This window comes from Heptranchias perlo, chromosome 20, assembly GCF_035084215.1.
Source record: "Heptranchias perlo isolate sHepPer1 chromosome 20, sHepPer1.hap1, whole genome shotgun sequence".
NCBI classification, from domain to species: Eukaryota; Metazoa; Chordata; class Chondrichthyes; order Hexanchiformes; family Hexanchidae; genus Heptranchias; species Heptranchias perlo.
Window position 1 is genome coordinate 34,838,053 of NC_090344.1, and position 17,196 is coordinate 34,855,248.

Genomic DNA, 17,196 nt, shown 5'->3' on the forward strand with positions numbered 1-17,196 from the left:
TCTCCGCTCCCCCCCTCCCCCCCCAAGCTCCCCCTCCCCCCCCCAAGCTCCGCTCCCCCCTCCCCCCCAAGCTCCGCTCCCCCCCCCTCCCCCCCAAGCTCCGCTCCCCCCTCCCCCCCCCCCCCAAGCTCCGCTCCCCCCTCCCCCCCCCCCAAGCTCCGCTCCCCCCTCCCCCCCCCCAAGCTCCGCTCCCCCTCCCCCCCCCCAAGCTCCGCTCCCCCCTCCCCCCCCCAAGCTCCGCTCCCCCCTCCCCCCCCCCAAGCTCCGCTCCCCCCTCCCCCCCCCAAGCTCCGCTCCCCCCTCCCCCCCCCCCCAAGCTCCGCTCCCCCCTCCCCCCCCCAAGCTCCGCTCCCCCCTCCCCCCCCCAAGCTCCGCTCCCCCTCCCCCCCCCAAGCTCCGCTCCCCCCTCCCCCCCCAAGCTCCGCTCCCCCCTCCCCCCCAAGCTCCGCTCCCCCTCCCCCCCCCAAGCTCCGCTCCCCCCTCCCCCCCCCAAGCTCCGCTCCCCCTCCCCCCAAGCTCGCCCCCCCCAAGCTCCGCTCCCCCCTCCCCCCCCCAAGCTCCGCTCCCCCCTCCCCCCCCCAAGCTCCGCTCCCCCTCCCCCCCCCAAGCTCCGCTCCCCCCTCCCCCCCCCCAAGCTCCGCTCCCCCCTCCACCCCCAAGCTCCGCTCCCCCTCCCCCCCCCAAGCTCCGCTCCCCCCTCCACCCCCCAAGCTCCGCTCCCCCCTCCACCCCCCAAGCTCCGCTCCCCCCTCCACCCCCCCAAGCTCCGCTCCCCCCTCCACCCCCCCAAGCTCCGCTCCCCCCTCCACCCCCCCAAGCTCCGCTCCCCCCTCCACCCCCCAAGCTCCGCTCCCCCCTCCACCCCCCCAAGCTCCGCTCCCCCCTCCACCCCCCAAGCTCCGCTCCCCCCTCCACCCCCCAAGCTCCGCTCCCCCCTCCACCCCCCAAGCTCCGCTCCCCCCTCCACCCCCCCAAGCTCCGCTCCCCCCTCCACCCCCCCAAGCTCCGCTCCCCCCCTCCCACCCCCCAAGCTCCGCTCCCCCCTCCCACCCCCCCAAGCTCCGCTCCCCCCCTCCCACCCCCCCAAGCTCCGCTCCCCCCCCTCCCACCCCCCCAAGCTCCGCTCCCCCCCCTCCCCCCCCCAAGCTCCGCTCCCCCCTCCCCCCCCCAAGCTCCGCTCCCCCCTCCCCCCCCAAGCTCCGCTCCCCCCTCCCCCCCCCAAGCTCCGCTCCCCCCTCCCCCCCCCAAGCTCCGCTCCCCCCTCCCCCCCCAAGCTCCGCTCCCCCCTCCCCCCCCAAGCTCCGCTCCCCCCTCCCCCCCCAAGCTCCGCTCCCCCCTCCCCCCCCCAAGCTCCGCTCCCCCTCCCCCCCCCAAGCTCCGCTCCCCCTCCCCCCCCCAAGCTCCGCTCCCCCCTCCCCCCCCCAAGCTCCGCTCCCCTCCCCCCCAGCTCCTCCCCCCTCCCCCCCCAAGCTCCGCTCCCCCCTCCCCCCCAAGCTCCGCTCCCCCCTCCACCCCCAAGCTCCGCTCCCCCCTCCCCCCCCAAGCTCCGCTCCCCCCTCCACCCCCCCAAGCTCCGCTCCCCCCTCCACCCCCCCAAGCTCCGCTCCCCCCTCCACCCCCCCAAGCTCCGCTCCCCCCTCCACCCCCCCAAGCTCCGCTCCCCCCTCCACCCCCCCAAGCTCCGCTCCCCCCCTCCACCCCCCCAAGCTCCGCTCCCCCCCTCCACCCCCCCAAGCTCCGCTCCCCCCTCCACCCCCCCAAGCTCCGCTCCCCCCTCCACCCCCCCAAGCTCCGCTCCCCCCTCCACCCCCCCAAGCTCCGCTCCCCCCTCCACCCCCCCAAGCTCGCTCCCCCCCTCCACCCCCCCAAGCTCCGCTCCCCCCCTCCCACCCCCCCAAGCTCCGCTCCCCCCCTCCCACCCCCCCAAGCTCCGCTCCCCCCCCTCCCACCCCCCCAAGCTCCGCTCCCCCCCCTCCCTCTTGCCGGCACTGCTTTCATAGAGGGTTTCAAATGTGACGTCAGTTCTCATGAGCTTTCAAAAAATAGAGGGCACAGGTGAAGGTTAATATGCTGAACGTGAAATTGTTTCTCCCAGAGACCGAATAGTAGGCGATTCATTACTTTGTCCGGGTATTTGGAAAGACACCTTGCACGATGGTGTTGGAAATCCATTTGATCTTGTTGGTCCATGAGCGAGGCTTTTAAAAAAATCAGAACGCCGACACCAAAAGGCAGTCAAGCAGCAAGTGCTCCGAGATGGTTAAAAGTGGACAGGAGAGTGCAGGGAGGAAAGTTCTCACTTGGACTGTAGGAGGAGTTACTCTGTTTAAGCAAAGGACGACGGCCCATCAAAGTGGGATAATGTTGCTTGTTTATTTTTTTAAAATACCTTTTACAGGAAGCCAAGTTGTATCGATTGAAGTAAGTGAACCTGTTCATAGCTATTGGTCAGTACGTTCGTCTTAGTGTGGAGTAAAGCAGCTTAATGATTCAAATCTAGCACTGCCTCACCTAGTGTTAACTTGATCTACCTCGGGAGAGGTTGAAGAAAGACATGGAAATTCAGTCCATATCACAAGGAAGTTTCGTTGTTACACTGCCAGGTCCTGCTATTGTCCAAGTAGATGTCGGGTAGTGTTGATCAACTCCCATAAAATAAGCCCAGACCACTTGTAAGAGTGACCAATGCCACTAAACTACATTACAACAGTGACTACACTTCAAAAGTACTTCATTGGCTGTGAAGCGCTTTGGGACAGCCTGAGGTCGTGAAAGGCGCTATATAAATGCAAGTCCTTTCGTTCTTTTAAACCCACAAAGATATTTATGGATTCAAATTTGTAAAGCCAAGCCGAGCTAACAGACCATTTGTTGTTTAGTCTCTTCAACAATTTCTGATTAGCATATTAACCACCTTTTGACGGGGTGCCTGTTTTGTAAAACGCGTAAGAGGACACGTTGCTTTTGAGACCCTCCAGCATTAAAAGGAGCTCTTTCTTCCCTCCCAAATTCTTTCCGTGGAAGAATAGTTTTTAAAAAAAAAATCCAGAGACACGGCACATGTTTTTTAGCATTGTTTAAAGATTCTGGAGGATGTTTGTACTGTGAAGGGCAGGAGTCATCCAAAGAAATGGACACTAAAATAATAAAATATTCAGGCTTTAGCCTTCGACTTGCAAAACTAGAAGCGGAGTGCTGGGTTCTAATGTTTGTGTTTTGAGGATGGAATTGAGATAGGCAATAAAATTAAACTAATTTGTCTAATTCTGGCTCCATTTTGCAGCCGAACCTTGAAATGATGTGGGCCATGAAGGCCTATCAACACGCCGAGATTTATTTCAATGTAAGTACACTTCTTTGCAATATTCTTGTTTAAGAAATGCCTGCTCTTCCTTCCCCATTGAGGCATTTAGGTTAAGATTCCATGCCTTTGTGGCCTCCAGACTTGACTATTCCGTTGTCCTCCTGGCCGGCTTCGTATCCTTCACCACCCTCCACAAACTTCAGCTCGTCCAAAACTTTGCTGCCCACATCATGTACCGTACCAAGATCTGTTCACCCATCACCCCTGTGCTCGCTGACCTACATTGGATCCCAGTCCCCCCAACGCCTCCGAATTAAAAGTGTCATCCTCGTGTTTAAATTCCTACATCGCCGCACCCCTCCCTATCTCTGCAACCTCTTCCTGCCCTACAACCCTCCCCCGCCCCCACCATCCCCCATAAATTCCTCTGCTTCTGGCCTCTTGTGAACCCTTTTCCCTGCCATTGGCAGCCGTGCCTTCAGATGCCTAGGCTCTATGCTCTGAAATTCCCTCCCTAAACCTCTCTCCTTTGAGACGCTCCTTACATCCCACCCCTCTGGCCGAGCTTTTGGTCACCTGTCCTAATATCTCCTTATGTGGCTTAGTGTCAAATTTTGTTTGTGAAGTGCCATGGGATGTTTTACTAAATTAAAGTTGCTGTTAATTCCTCAGGATTTCTTGCAACTGATGTAGCTCTGTTGCTATTTGCAGAGTTCCCCAAGGAATGTACAGGATGTCCCTGGGGATGTGTCAGTATTTGCAGGGGATCCCCAGAAGTGTGTTAATATTTGCAGGTGTCCCCTGGAAGTGTGTCATTATTAGCAGGGGATAGAATCATAGAACGGTTACAGCACGGAGACCATTCGGCCCATCGAGTCCGTGCCGGCTCTATGCAAGAGCAATCCAGCTCGACCCACTCCCCGTAGCCCTGCAAATCTTTTCCTTTCGAGTATTTATCCAGTTCCCTTTTGAAAACCATGATTGAATCTGCCTCCACGCCCCCCTCGGGCAGTGCGTTCCAAATCCTAACCACTCGCTGTGGGTAAAAAAAAAGTTTTTCCTCAGGTCACCTTTGGTTCTTTTGCCAGTCACCTTAAATTTATGTCCTCTGGTTCTTGACCCTTCCGCCAATGGGAACAGTTTCTCTCTATCTACTCTGTCTACACCCCTCATGATTTTGAATGCCTCTGTCAAATCAAATGTGGGGATCACAGGCAATGTGTCAATATTAGCAGGGGGTCCCCTGGGAATGTGTCCATATTTGCAGGGGGTTGCAGCAATGTGATATAATTTGCAGGGGGTTCCTAGGAAATGTGCCGCTGTTAGCTGGGGTCCCCCCCCCCCCCCCCGGGAGGGTGCCGCTGTTAGCTGGGGTCCCCCCCCCCCCCCCCCCCCCGGGAGGGTGCCGCTGTTAGCTGGGGTCCCCCCCCCCCCCCCCCCCGGGAGGGTGCCGCTGTTAGCTGGGGTCCCCCCCTCCCCGGGAGGGTGCCGCTGTTAGCTGGGGTCCCCCCCTCCCCGGGAGGGTGCCGCTGTTAGCTGGGGTCCCCCCCTCCCCGGGAGGGTGCCGCTGTTAGCTGGGGTCCCCCCCTCCCCGGGAGGGTGATAATAGTAGCAGGCGGTCCCCTCGGAGTGTGTCAATATTAGCAGGAGAATTCCCTGGGAATGTGCCAATATGAGCAGGGATCTCCTGGCAGTGTGTCAATATTAGCAAGTGGATTCCCTGGGAATGTGTCAGTATTAGCAGGGGTTCCCCGGGGATGTCTCAATATTAGCAGGGGATTCCCTGAGAGTGTGTCGGTGTCCCTGTGCAGAATAGTTTGGTAGCCACTGATTTAGAAGGTGCCGCAAGGTGCATCAAGTAATGACTCAGCTTACAGTATGTTTCTTTATTTCATATCATGGCCTCCTACATGAGAATCACAATCACTTTTTTTGTTCCTCATGGCCACGTTTGCTCTGTTCAAAGCTAATTTCTTCAGTCGACCCAAGATTCCTTAAACTGACCAAAGAAGATGATCAGATCTACGCCGAGTTCAGGAAGCAGTTCAGTGACATGAAAGTTGACATTTTGGATCCAAAGGAGCTGAAGTCAGAGTCTGCAAAACTCGTGAGTTCCTGTAATTTATCTTGTGTGACGGTTTTGACCGTTCCTGGGCTACATGTCCGTGGATGGGCATTCTTCACTTGACCTTAAGACAGTATCAACAGGCTATTGAATTTTGGGTGACTGCATGTTGTCTCGTAGGATTAACCTGGAAATGGAATCCTAGCTGGTCCCACCTCCCAACTTTGGATCCAAGAAATACAAATCTGAATATTTTCTTAATGGTGAGAGACTAGGAACTGTGGAGGAGCAAAGGGATTTGGGTGTCCTAGTAATACAAATCACTAAAAACTCGTGCACTGTAAACAAAAATGCTAATGGAAAGTCGGTCTTTATCTCGAGGCGGCTGGAATACAAAGGGGAGGAAGTGATGCTTCAGTATCAGGGTTAAATTATGAGGACAGGTTGCATAACACTTGAGTTTAGAACAGTGAGGGGAGGTTTTCAAAATGGTAAAAGGATTTGATAAGATAGATACAGAGAAACTATTTCCTCTGGTGGGAGAATCCAGAACAAGGGGGCATAATCTTACAATTTGTGTGTGCGTTTTATACTCCTGCTTCTCCGGGCCCCACAAAAATAATTCCAACGGCTAGGTCTCTTCGCATGTGGAACTGGTTGCAGCCTGCACTCTGCCTGTCAATAGGCGATAAGGCTACGGACTTATGCAGCAGCCCATTTTGAGGCTGTTCACATCATGTGATACAAGTGACAACTGACCCTTCAGTCAGTCGAAGATTTGAAACCCACTGTTATAAATATTGATATATTTCCCCCTTTTGAAACAAAAGATGAACGCAGCCACTTGAAGGCCGTCTTCTTTCCCGTTGCAGACGTGGCGGCCATTCTGTATGCAGTTCGAAGCTCTGGTTGAAGACTTCAACTATGGAACGCTTTTACGGCTGGACTGCTCCAAAGATTACTTGGAGGAGAACACCATATTTGGTAGGGATGCGAGGGGGAGGGGAAGGAAGAGGAATGGGGGGGGGGAGGGAAAGGAAGAGGGATTGAGGGGGGGGAGGGAAAGGAAGAGGGATTGAGGGGGGGGGAGGGAAAGGATGAGGGATTGAGGGGAGGGGAGGGAAAGGATGAGGGATTGGGGGAGGGGAGGGAAGGGGGATTGGAGGGGAGGGAAAGGTGAGAGAGGGGGGCGGTGGTGGAATAGGGTGGGAAGAGGAAGAATGAGGAGAGGAAAGGAGTGGGGTTGAGAAAAAGATATTGGGTGAGGAGGAACAAACTCACCTTGGGGCAAAAGCCTCAAAGGACAGGGTGCACAAGGCTACAGTCTGTTTTGGGAGGAAAAAGAAGAGTTCCTGCTGTGTCTAGAACTGATGCACTGTTCAGAGAATTATTAAGTTCTGTTTCCATCTCTTTTGCCCCCCAGCTACCAGGATCCAATTCTTTGCCATAGAAATAGCTCGGAATCGGGAGGGCTACAACACAGAACTGTATGAAAGATCAGCCAAAGCAAAGTCCGACGTTGTCAGCAAACAGAATGCCGAGGCTGCCACCAGCCAAGAGGAACTCCAGGGTACCCCAGAGGGGTTGGCCGGGGCAGAGAACTCGGCACGCACGTAGCTGTTGGGAGGGATAGACTGGTGTGGGCTGCATAATTCCACTGTTTTTAAGGGACTGGGTCTGTTTACGTACACGGAATTTAACCAAGAGTCAGATTGGTGAAACCTTCAATTAAAACCACAAACAAACAGCTTTAATTGCAGTTGGAGGCGGAGAACTGCAGACACCTGGACTAATATTAAATAATGTCCACTTTATCCGGGGACTGCATGAGTGTTAAAGTTGTATAATTTACACAAGCAGGAACACTGGAACTGCGTTACCAAGAGTTGGAAAGAGTACCTGTCAGGATTCAGAGACTGTCCGATATCACAAGGATTTGGTGAAGTAGGCGGCAGAATCGAAGAGGCAGGTTGACACGCATTTAAGACGCACCTGTTTACGCGCGAGGTCCAACACCGTTTTTGATAATACTGCACTAAATCTCTGTGGAAAAACAAAAGAAATGTAATACTGACAAGGGCCGAGAGGGGAGGACAGCCAGGGGGCAAATTATCCTTTTTAAAAAAAAAACAGCAAATGGAAACGGTGAAAGGCAAGTGGCAAATCCTTTAAGAAAACGTAATCTTGGTCAAGATGGGTTGGGGGGGGGAAGAGACAGAGGATGTGCAAGAGGGAGGGAAGGACGGACTCCCCTCTCCACCAGGCCTGGTGCTTTCCGTTGTACACTTGAACCACGGGAGACTGCTTTCAGTACAAACCATTGAAGTTTTATTTGCAGTCACAATGCTTACACTATATGCAGCAAACATTCTTACATATCAACCAACTACCTGATCACGCAGTGAATTGGAAACGTGTTTTGTCAGAACATTCAGTTGAAAGGAACAATAAAAATATATAATCCGTTGGTTCTCTTTTTTTTTTTCCTTTGTGGATATAAATGAGCTGTGCTCAACACATAATTAGCAGCAACAGTTTCTGAAAATAATACAGGGCTTTAAAACAGTTTTTTGTCACCTCTTCTATAGCTATTTCATAATCACTGCTGGAACAATTGTTGGAAAAATATGACAAGACAACCGGTACCTGGAGCTAAATCCCAATTAGTTGGAACTGACCAAAATGTGGGAAGTGTACATACTGTTTTTTTTTTCCTGTATTGATTTATAGTGTTACTTCTGCTATTGGATTATACAGAGCGCTCTGTATCTAACTGAACCCCCCCCCACCCACCCCCCCCAACACGCATTCCATCCCATGTACCTCACATCATCCAAGTCCACGAGTCTCACTTGCATCATCGCGCTCCCAACTCTAAAAATTTCAATCACAACTCTTTTTGTTTTCTCTCTTTTTTTTTAATTGATTTCATATAAACATTGTTCAAAATGTCTTAAGAAAAAAAAATGTACAAGTTTATACAAGGCAGATGAGGGCGAGAGCACAAAGGCACTCCCTGCCAGGACTTCGAAGGGAGGGGAAAGCGGCAAGGCCGGCAGTCCGATGCCCAGGGGGGTGGGGGTGGGGAGAGAAGAGGAGAGTCAGGGCAAGTTGCCCTTTGACCTTCAACCCCTGGGAGAAGGAACAGGGACACACCTATCCGACTTCACTCTGACCGCACCCCCCCTCCCCCCCACATGTGGCATCAGAGACACACTTTCCCCCCCCAACCCTGACCCCTTGCAACTGGATTGGAGACGCACACCACCGTGGGAGGTGAGATCCAGACAGACGTCAGCTCATCATGTCATTGCTGTTCACACCATATGTCGAGTTCTTCATTGAGTCATTCACTTCTCTCCGAAATACAGAGAGGTTTTGGGTGAACCTGAGGAGCAGTAAAAACAACAGCAGGTTAAGATATTTCTACTATTCCCCCCCCCCCCCGCTGCCCCCTGTTTCTTTCTCAGCCCTAAACCACCTTACACAGGATAACCAATTCACGACATGATTATCTGAGTTTCTACACTCACCCTATGTAGCACAGTTCAGAGCCCCAGTACCTGAATATTTGTCAGTTCCTGAGCAGATCTAAATAATAACACACTACAAAAAAAAAATAATTCTTGGGATATTTGTAGGGCCGGCATTTATTGCCCATCCCTAGCTGCCCTTGAGAAGGTGGTGGTGAGCCGCCTTCTTGAACCACTGCAGTCTGTGTGGTGAAGGTTCTCCCACAGTGCTGTTGGGTCAGCAGTAACAGGATTTTGACCCAGCAACGATGACGGAACGGCCAATATATGTCCAAGTCGGGATGGTGTAACTTGGAGATGATGGTGTTCCCATGCACCTGCTGCCCTTGTGCTTCTAGGTGGTGGAGGTCGTGGGTTTGGGGAGGTGCTGTCGAAGAAGCCTTGGTGAGTTGCTGCAGTGCATCCTGTAGACAGTACACACTGCAGCCGCAGTGCGGTGATGGTGGAGGTTTAAGTCGGTGGGTGGGGTGCCGATCAAATGGACTGCTTTGACCTGGATGGTGTCGAGCTTCTTGAGTGTTGTTGGAGCTGCACTCATCCAGGCAAGTGAAGAGTATTCCATCACACTCCTGACTTGTGCCTTGTAGGCGGTGGAGAGGTGAGCCACTCGCCACAGAATACCCTGTCTCTGAACTGCTCGACGGAACAAATTCACATGGTCAGAAATCAATTATATCAGGACTACTTCACACACTGTAGAATCATCCAGCACAGAAGGAGGCCCATTGTGCCTGTGCCTGAAACAGCTATTCAATTAGTCCCACTCCCCAGCTCTTTCCCTATAGCCCTGCAAATTTTTCCTTTTCAAGTATTTATCCAATTCCCTTTTTAAAGTTACTGCTGAATCTGTTTCCACCGCCCTTTCAGGCAGTGAATTCCAGATGGCAACAACTCGCTGCATTAAAAAAAAATTCTCCTCCACTCCTCTCTGGTTCTTTTGCTAATTACCTTAAATCTGAGTCACCGACCCTCCTGCCAGCGGAAACAGTTTCTTCAAATTTACTCATCAAAACCCTTCATAATTTTGAACTCTTCTATTAAATCTCACCCTAGCCTACTCTGCTCTAAGGAGAACAATCTCAGCTTCTCCAGTCTCTCCACGCTCTCTCCAAGGCCTTGACATCCTGTCAAGTGTGCACAGACTTAACAGTAGAATGACTGATAAACGGGAAAAGACATATAACTAAATTAATCCATCCATAGACCGAAAAAGCACAACAGAACTGTTACCATCTCTATATTAAACACTTGCTTGCCAAAGAAAGTGCAGTTGCAATCTTAATAATTCCAACTCCCCCCCCCCCCCCCCACCCCCTCCACCTCCCGACCACCACCCCTCGTACAGTCCACAACTTGAGCAGGTAAATGTTCTGATTATCAAGTGCTGACCTGTCTCTGTTCTTCGTCAGTAAGTTGCGTTCAATCCCTTCCATCAGGTTCTCAAAGCAGAGATGCATGGCCTGCTGCTTCTCCGGGGGCTGGCTGTTCACTATGCTGTTCCTCAAGTCAGCAAAATACTGCAGGGGAGAAAAGAAGAATTAGGAGAGATTAGCAACACTGATCTTGCTATACAGACAAGCATGTACAATCCTTTCCTGGGATACAGCTTCACACAAGCCGGCTATTCAGTACCATACTCTGGTGGCCCTAGGCAGGGGAGTGATGGCAGGCTATTTGACTGCAGACGGCATCACAGCCCAGCACAATCCTGTCCACACGCAAACACTTTCCAGCAGGCTTTGCTTTGGATAACAACCATGGAAATTGGTAACGGTGGGCTTGGCAGAGACCACAAGGCTGCGGGCAAACGAGTGAGTCTGCATGTGCGGCAGGATGAATGACTGCACCCAAGCACTGGATGAATTTGGAGAAGACTTCACAGGCACAACGTGGATTCATTTTGACATCGCTGCATAGAAGGCAGTGACACCGGCTGGCCCTCACGAGTGCAGGACTGAATCGGCTCCAGCGGAGGCAAACATTCAGCGGCATTAACAGCTGACCCTGCACACTGCAGCTGAACCACTCCATCTTCAATCCAGGATTAAAAAAGAACTGGGCGAAATAGGTTGAAGTGGAGTCACTCCTGTTCACCAGGGTTTTTAAAATGCTGAGCTCAGTTGGGGGCACTCTTGTCTCTTGAGTCAGATGGTTATGGGCTCAAGCCCCACTTCAGAGACTTGAACACGTAATCTAGACTGACACTCCAGTACTGAGGGAGTGCTGCACTGTTGGAGGCATCTCTCAGATGGATGCAAAAAATCTGATTTGAAGAGCAGGGACTTCTCCTAGTGTCCTGGCCTACAAACTACCTCCATCAACACTACCAAATAGATTAACTGGTCATTCATCTCATTTACTGCTGTTCTGTGCAAATTAGCTATTGTGTTTGCCTACATAACAGTGACTGCACTTCAAAGAGTAATTCGTTGGCTTTGAAGTGGTTTGGGACATCCTGAAGACGTGAAAGGTGCTACATGAACGCAAAGTGTTGAAAGGGTTCAAACTGAAGTACAGCCAGGCAACAGGCAGTGACTGCCATGCCGTCCATCCAACATGCCTCAGAGTTTGTCCGCATCTACTAAAGCTGCTCTGGGTCTTGGAGCTCGGAGTCCTCCTGGCCTCAATCCTCACCTTTTCATTCAGGAGAATTAATCCAAGCAGAGGGCGTGACATGGACCACTGATTCCTGCAGTCTTCAAAAATGATGATGTTGAGAACTGTGGACAGCATCTGTAGCAAACAAAAAAAACAGATTATTGAGAGTAGGAAAAGGCAAGAATTCAAAGACATCTACATAAATTTAGAATGCAGCGTGAAAAAATAATTACCCGCTGGGAGTTAATACTACAATAAGTCATCACACACACTATTCCATATGCTTCGCATCAAGCATGTGCCCAACACACTTTGTTACAGATGCAAAACAATCTTAAAAAAAAAGGCAATCATTGATCCGCAGCCTGAAATTTACAAGCGATTATAACTGCCCTCTGATTGACCACAGCAGTTTGTAAGCAGCAATAACGATCTGTATTTGCCAGTGTAGAGCCTTAAAGGAACGGGCAGGTTAGTCGCTAAACAGCACAACTGTGCTCCACATACAGTGCTACCAGTGAGCAATGGCACAGGGGATCCGTCATTTTACTGTATTTTTTTTTGGAGACACTGCAGCACGATCGCAGCTCATTAGATTTTTAATATATTGCCTGGCACACCTGTTGAATCATTTCAGGATGCTGTTGCATGATGTGCAGGAAGCGGTCACTCTCCTGGGATATCGGTGTTGTTCGTTTCTTTGTGCTGCGTGACAGTTGCTTGAAGAGGTATGTCACAATGTGGTCCAGGCTCGAGCAGCAACCTGTGCACACCATTGTGTCTAAAAACAAACCAGCAACAAACATTATGTGCTCGCTTGTTTCTGCTTCATCTCTACCCACAATTATTCACTATTTTACATCCTACAGCCCAAGGTGATAAGCATTGGCTCAGTGGCTAGCACACTCACCACTGAGTCAGAAGGTTGTGGGTCCAGAGACTGGAGCACATAATCCAGGCTGACACTCCAGTGCAGTACTGAGGGAGTGCTGCACTGTTGGAGGCGCCGTCTTTCGGATGAGATGTTAAACCGAGTCTGCCCTCTCAGGTGGACGTAAAAAGTCCCATGGCATTATTTTGAAGAAGATCAGGTCTCCAGGCCAACATTTATCCCTCAACCAACATCACTAAAACAGATTATCCGGTCATTATCACATTGTTTTTAAATCCATGTTCCCATTAGTTTGAGCCAATCTCAAGTTGTTGACACTAACACGTCTTGATGATCTGATTTAACCAGCCATGAGGTAGCAGTGCTAAAACAGCGCTTTCCAAACCTCCAGGCCCACAAAATTCAAACAGGGGCAAACCAGCAAGTGAGAAATATGAGCACAAATAGGGCCGGATTGTCAAGGCTTGACTTTTGCTCACCTGCTGCTAAACTCTCTGAGCTTAAGTGGGGTGGGTGCCCATAGTGAGAGATGGGGGAGGAAAGTGTGCACTCCATGTTGGGCAAATAGGAACTCTACCTCCATGTACTTCTCACTGGCATGGCTTGGAGACTTTTAAACATGGGGCTGGGTTCCTGTGTGTGAGTGATACTAAAAAGAAAAGCTTGAGCATTGGTCCATTTTTGCCCTCGCATCGTGAATGAAGACAAATTTACTTACCCAGTGCAGTGAGACCTTCTGAAATGGAGGAGAGAATGTACATGATAACATGGGGCTCCAGGCTGGCAATAAAATTCATGTGGTCCTGGGTGAGAACTTCTAACAAGGAATAGTAGGACTGACTGAGCTTGGGATAATCCTGGGAAAAAGCAGAAAACAATGGAACGTTAAACTGGTGAAGGCTAAGAGGAGATTCAACGGAGGTGTCTAAAATTAGGAAGAGTTTTGATAGAGTGATTAAGGAAAGACAACAGGGAGTTATTGGAGCAAGGAATGCTTGGCCACAGAGAGTGGTTGAGGCAGAGGCCATTGTATCTTTTAAGGGAAAATTGGATAAATATTTGAAGCAGAGGAAGATGCAGAGCAATGGGAAGAGCAAGCAGGCAGTGGATTGCTCTAGCAAAGATCAGACACGATGGGCCGAATGGCCTCCTTTTGTGCCTAAATTTCTATGGCTCTAAGTCAAAGAAAAGAAAATTTGTATAGCAATCATTTGTTGAACCAGAAAATCCGGAAACATTTTAAATAGGGGGAAATTAATGTTTCATTGTAGTTCTAACTTTCCACTGCAATTTTTTTTTTTTTACAAAGAGTCTGGCAAACCCACAATGTTGGTCCATGGACTCTCACGTGCAACATTCGCCTCTTCCCGCACATCACAGGGAGAGTTCTGCGACGTGGGTGGGAGTGTGAGGCACCGAGGGGGACCCAGGACATTTCTCCACGGGGAGAAAGTGACATCGGCAGAGGCCTGGCAGTACGTTGCCTGCTACTTTTACAGCTGGACACAGCGAGACATTGCAGGAGGAAGAATAAAGGATATCTTCCAAGAGACCCCCCCCCCCCCACCCCCACCCCCACCCCCACCACAGATAGCAGAGCGTTAAGGGTACGATGGGAGCAGGGATCAGCGGAGCGAGCACAAACACAAAGTGGCTGAGTGACAGACTCTTCAAACAACCGAGAGTCGCTCCAAGTGGGCTCAGCTGTGTAATCTGTACTGGCTTCCTGGGTAGGCCCAAGACTGCTGCGTACCGGCAGCCCTGCTTTCAAACATTTCCCAAAATGCAAGTGCACTACCTCAGAGTAAAATCACTAACCAGCAGGTCACTGTGAGGGATCGACAGGAGGAGCTTAATGAACGTTTGCAAAGCATTGTCGAGGGCATCGTCGCCATAGAGACGGAAGACCCCAAAGTTGACGTAGTTGCCGCTGAGGGCTGCCTTCAACATGGAGAAGCAGATGGAAATCCCCTTCAACTTCAGTCCATAAACTTGGTCCTTTGGCACCTCTCCCAAGGTGAGGATACGGTTACCTGTTTTTAACAACATAAACAGGAAAGATCACAGTTTTTTTCTCTTACTAAATCTTCAACTGTTTCACAATGATCATTATAGACAGGAAGAGACCATTCAGCCCACCCTTCCATAGAAATCTACAGTCAGTCTGTCACAGCATCTAACTGCCCCTTGATTGACTCCAGGTTTTGCCTCCATTGTCCATTGCAGGTACTGATCCCTCTCTTAGTGTGAAGTACCTCCCACTTTATACCTATGCCCTTGTCCTGCAGTGATGGTTTTACTTGAAATCGTGCTCTGGATTAACACCGTTCCCCCCTCATTCCACTTACTATCTTGTATACCAGTGCACACTGCCGTTTGGCGAATGAGACAGGACCTATTCGAAGTGTTGCCTGAAGAGGCTGCGTATCACAGCAGCAGTGCTGCAGCGTGGGAGGGAGTGTGAGCGAAACATCACTGCTTCACAAGCACAGCAACAACCAAGAGAGTGGTCAGGCGAGCAGTGGAAAAAAAACACAAGAGAGGGAGAAATACAAAGCAAAACATTTGTCAACATTACAACATTTTGTCTAAGACCTGAAGTAGAGAGTGTGGGTCAGAGGATCAGGGCTACAGTGATGCGCCCTATCTGCGCTCCCCGCGAGTGCAGTTTTTCCACTGGTAATGCAGGATCGTGCAACCATCCCTTATGTGCAGCACTGTTACTAGATTAAGGAAATATATTGGTGGCAATACATCGTCAATTTGTCCGACCACACCCCTCAACCAGACGAAATCGAAGTTCTCAGCCGAGGGCTCAATTTCTGCCCCACCACCAAAATGGACCCCATCGGTCTCGCGGCGGACACAGAGGAATTCATCAGGAGAATGAGGCTCCGGGAATTCTTCCACAAATCCCAAGATTTCAGCAGCGAACCCAATGAGACAATCAACGATCTGGAACAGCAGACAGAGGGATCCGCGGTACAGCAACCGAAGAAGAAAGAGTCAAATTGGACTCCTCCGGAGGGTCGCTGCCCTAAACTCGACACGTATGCACAAGCTGTCAGGAGATGCGTCAACGCCAGATTCATCAGCCGCACTCACAAGACAGTCCAGAACGTCACCCGAGCACAACGCAACGCCATCGACGCTCTCAAGACCAACCGCAACATCGTCATCAAACCAGCGGACAAAGGAGGAGCCATCGTCATACAGAACAGAACGGACTATTGCAAAGAAGCATACCGACAACTGGACAACCAGGAACACTACAGACGGTTACCCGCAGATCCGACCAAAGAACACACCCACCAGCTCAACAAACTGATCAAGACCTTTGATCCAGACCTTCAAAGCATCCTACGTGCTCTCATCCCACGTACTCCCCGCGTGCAAGACTTCTACTGCCTCCCAAAGATACACAAAGCCAACACACCCGGACGTCCTATCGTATCAGGCAACGGAACCCTGTCTGAGAACCTCTCTGGATACGTCGAGGGCATCCTGAAACCCATGGTACAGGGAACCCCCAGCTTCTGTCGCGACACTACAGACTTCCTACAAAAACTCAGTACCCACGGACCAGTTGAACCAGGAACACTTCTCACCACGATGGACGTCTCGGCACTATACACCAGTATCCCCCACGATGACGGCATCGCTGCGACAGCCTCAGTACTCAACACCAACAACAGCCAATCTCCAGACGCCATCCGACAACTCATCCGCTTCATCCTGGATCACAATGTCTTCACCTTCGATAACCAGTTCTTTACCCAAACACACAGAACAGCCATGGGGACCAAATTCGCATCCCAATACGCCAACATTTTCATGCACAAGTTCGAGCAGGACTTCTTCACTGCACAGGACCTCCAACCAACGCTATACACCAGATACATCGAAGACATTTTCTTCCTATGGACCCACGGCGAAGAATCACTGAAGAGACTACACGATAACATCAACAAGTTCCATCCCACCATCAAACTCACCATGGACTACTCCTCAGAATCGGTTTCATTCTTGGACACACGAATCTCCATCAAAGACGGGCACCTCAGCACCTCACTCTACCGCATGCCCACGGACAACCTCACAATGTTCCACTTTTCCAGCTTCCACCCTAACCACGTCAAAGAGGCCATCCCCTATGGACAGGCCCTGCAAATACACAGGATCTGCTCAGACGAGGAGGAACACGATGGACACCTACAGACGCTGAAAGATGCCCTCGTAAGAACGGGATATGACGCTCGACTCGTCGATCGACAGTTCCGACGGGCCACAGCGAAAAATCGCATAGACCTCCTCAGAAGACAAACACAGGACGCAACCAACATAGTACCCTTCGTCGTCCAGTACTTCCCCGGAGCGGAGAAACTACGCCATGTTCTTCGCAGCCTTCAACATGTTATTGATAACGACGAACACCTCGCTAAGGCCATCCCCACGCCTCCACTACTCGCCTTTAAACAGCCACCCAACCTCAAACAGACCATCGTTCGCAGCAATTTACCCAGCTTTCAGGAGAACAGCGTCCACTACACCACACAACCCTGCCACAGCAAACTCTGCAAGACATGCCCGATCATCGACACAGATACCACCATCACACGAGAGGACACCACCCACCAGGTACATGGTTCATACTCCTGTGACTCGGCCAACGTTGTCGACCTCATACGTTGCAGGAAAGGATGCCCCGGAGCATGGTACATTGGCGAGACCATGCAGACACTGTGACAACGGATGAATGGACACCGCGCAACAATCGCCAGACAGGAGGGTTCCCTCCCAGTCG

At 51.4% G+C, this 17,196-nt stretch overlaps 2 protein-coding genes across 2 annotated transcripts in view; one reads left to right on the plus strand and one right to left on the minus strand.

The window, feature by feature from the left end:
* pbdc1 (polysaccharide biosynthesis domain containing 1) overlaps positions 1-7,836 on the plus strand; it is an 11,731-nt gene extending 3,895 nt beyond the window's left edge. Inside the window, 4 exon segments of the mRNA XM_068000995.1 lie at positions 3,284-3,343; positions 5,271-5,411; positions 6,242-6,353; positions 6,793-7,836. Coding sequence (XP_067857096.1) covers positions 3,284-3,343; positions 5,271-5,411; positions 6,242-6,353; positions 6,793-6,986 — 507 coding nt within the window. The 3' untranslated portion in view covers positions 6,987-7,836.
* A 429-nt stretch (positions 7,837-8,265) lies between these two features.
* The window catches only part of xpo7 (exportin 7), a 113,147-nt gene continuing 104,216 nt past the window's right edge, over positions 8,266-17,196 (minus strand). Inside the window, exons 23-28 of the mRNA XM_068000994.1 lie at positions 14,211-14,425; positions 13,111-13,249; positions 12,121-12,281; positions 11,537-11,635; positions 10,292-10,419; positions 8,266-8,757 (exon numbers count right to left, since the gene is read on the minus strand). Of these exons, the coding sequence (XP_067857095.1) occupies positions 8,664-8,757; positions 10,292-10,419; positions 11,537-11,635; positions 12,121-12,281; positions 13,111-13,249; positions 14,211-14,425 (836 nt within the window). The 3' untranslated portion in view covers positions 8,266-8,663. The remainder of the gene's footprint in view (positions 8,758-10,291; positions 10,420-11,536; positions 11,636-12,120; positions 12,282-13,110; positions 13,250-14,210; positions 14,426-17,196) is intronic.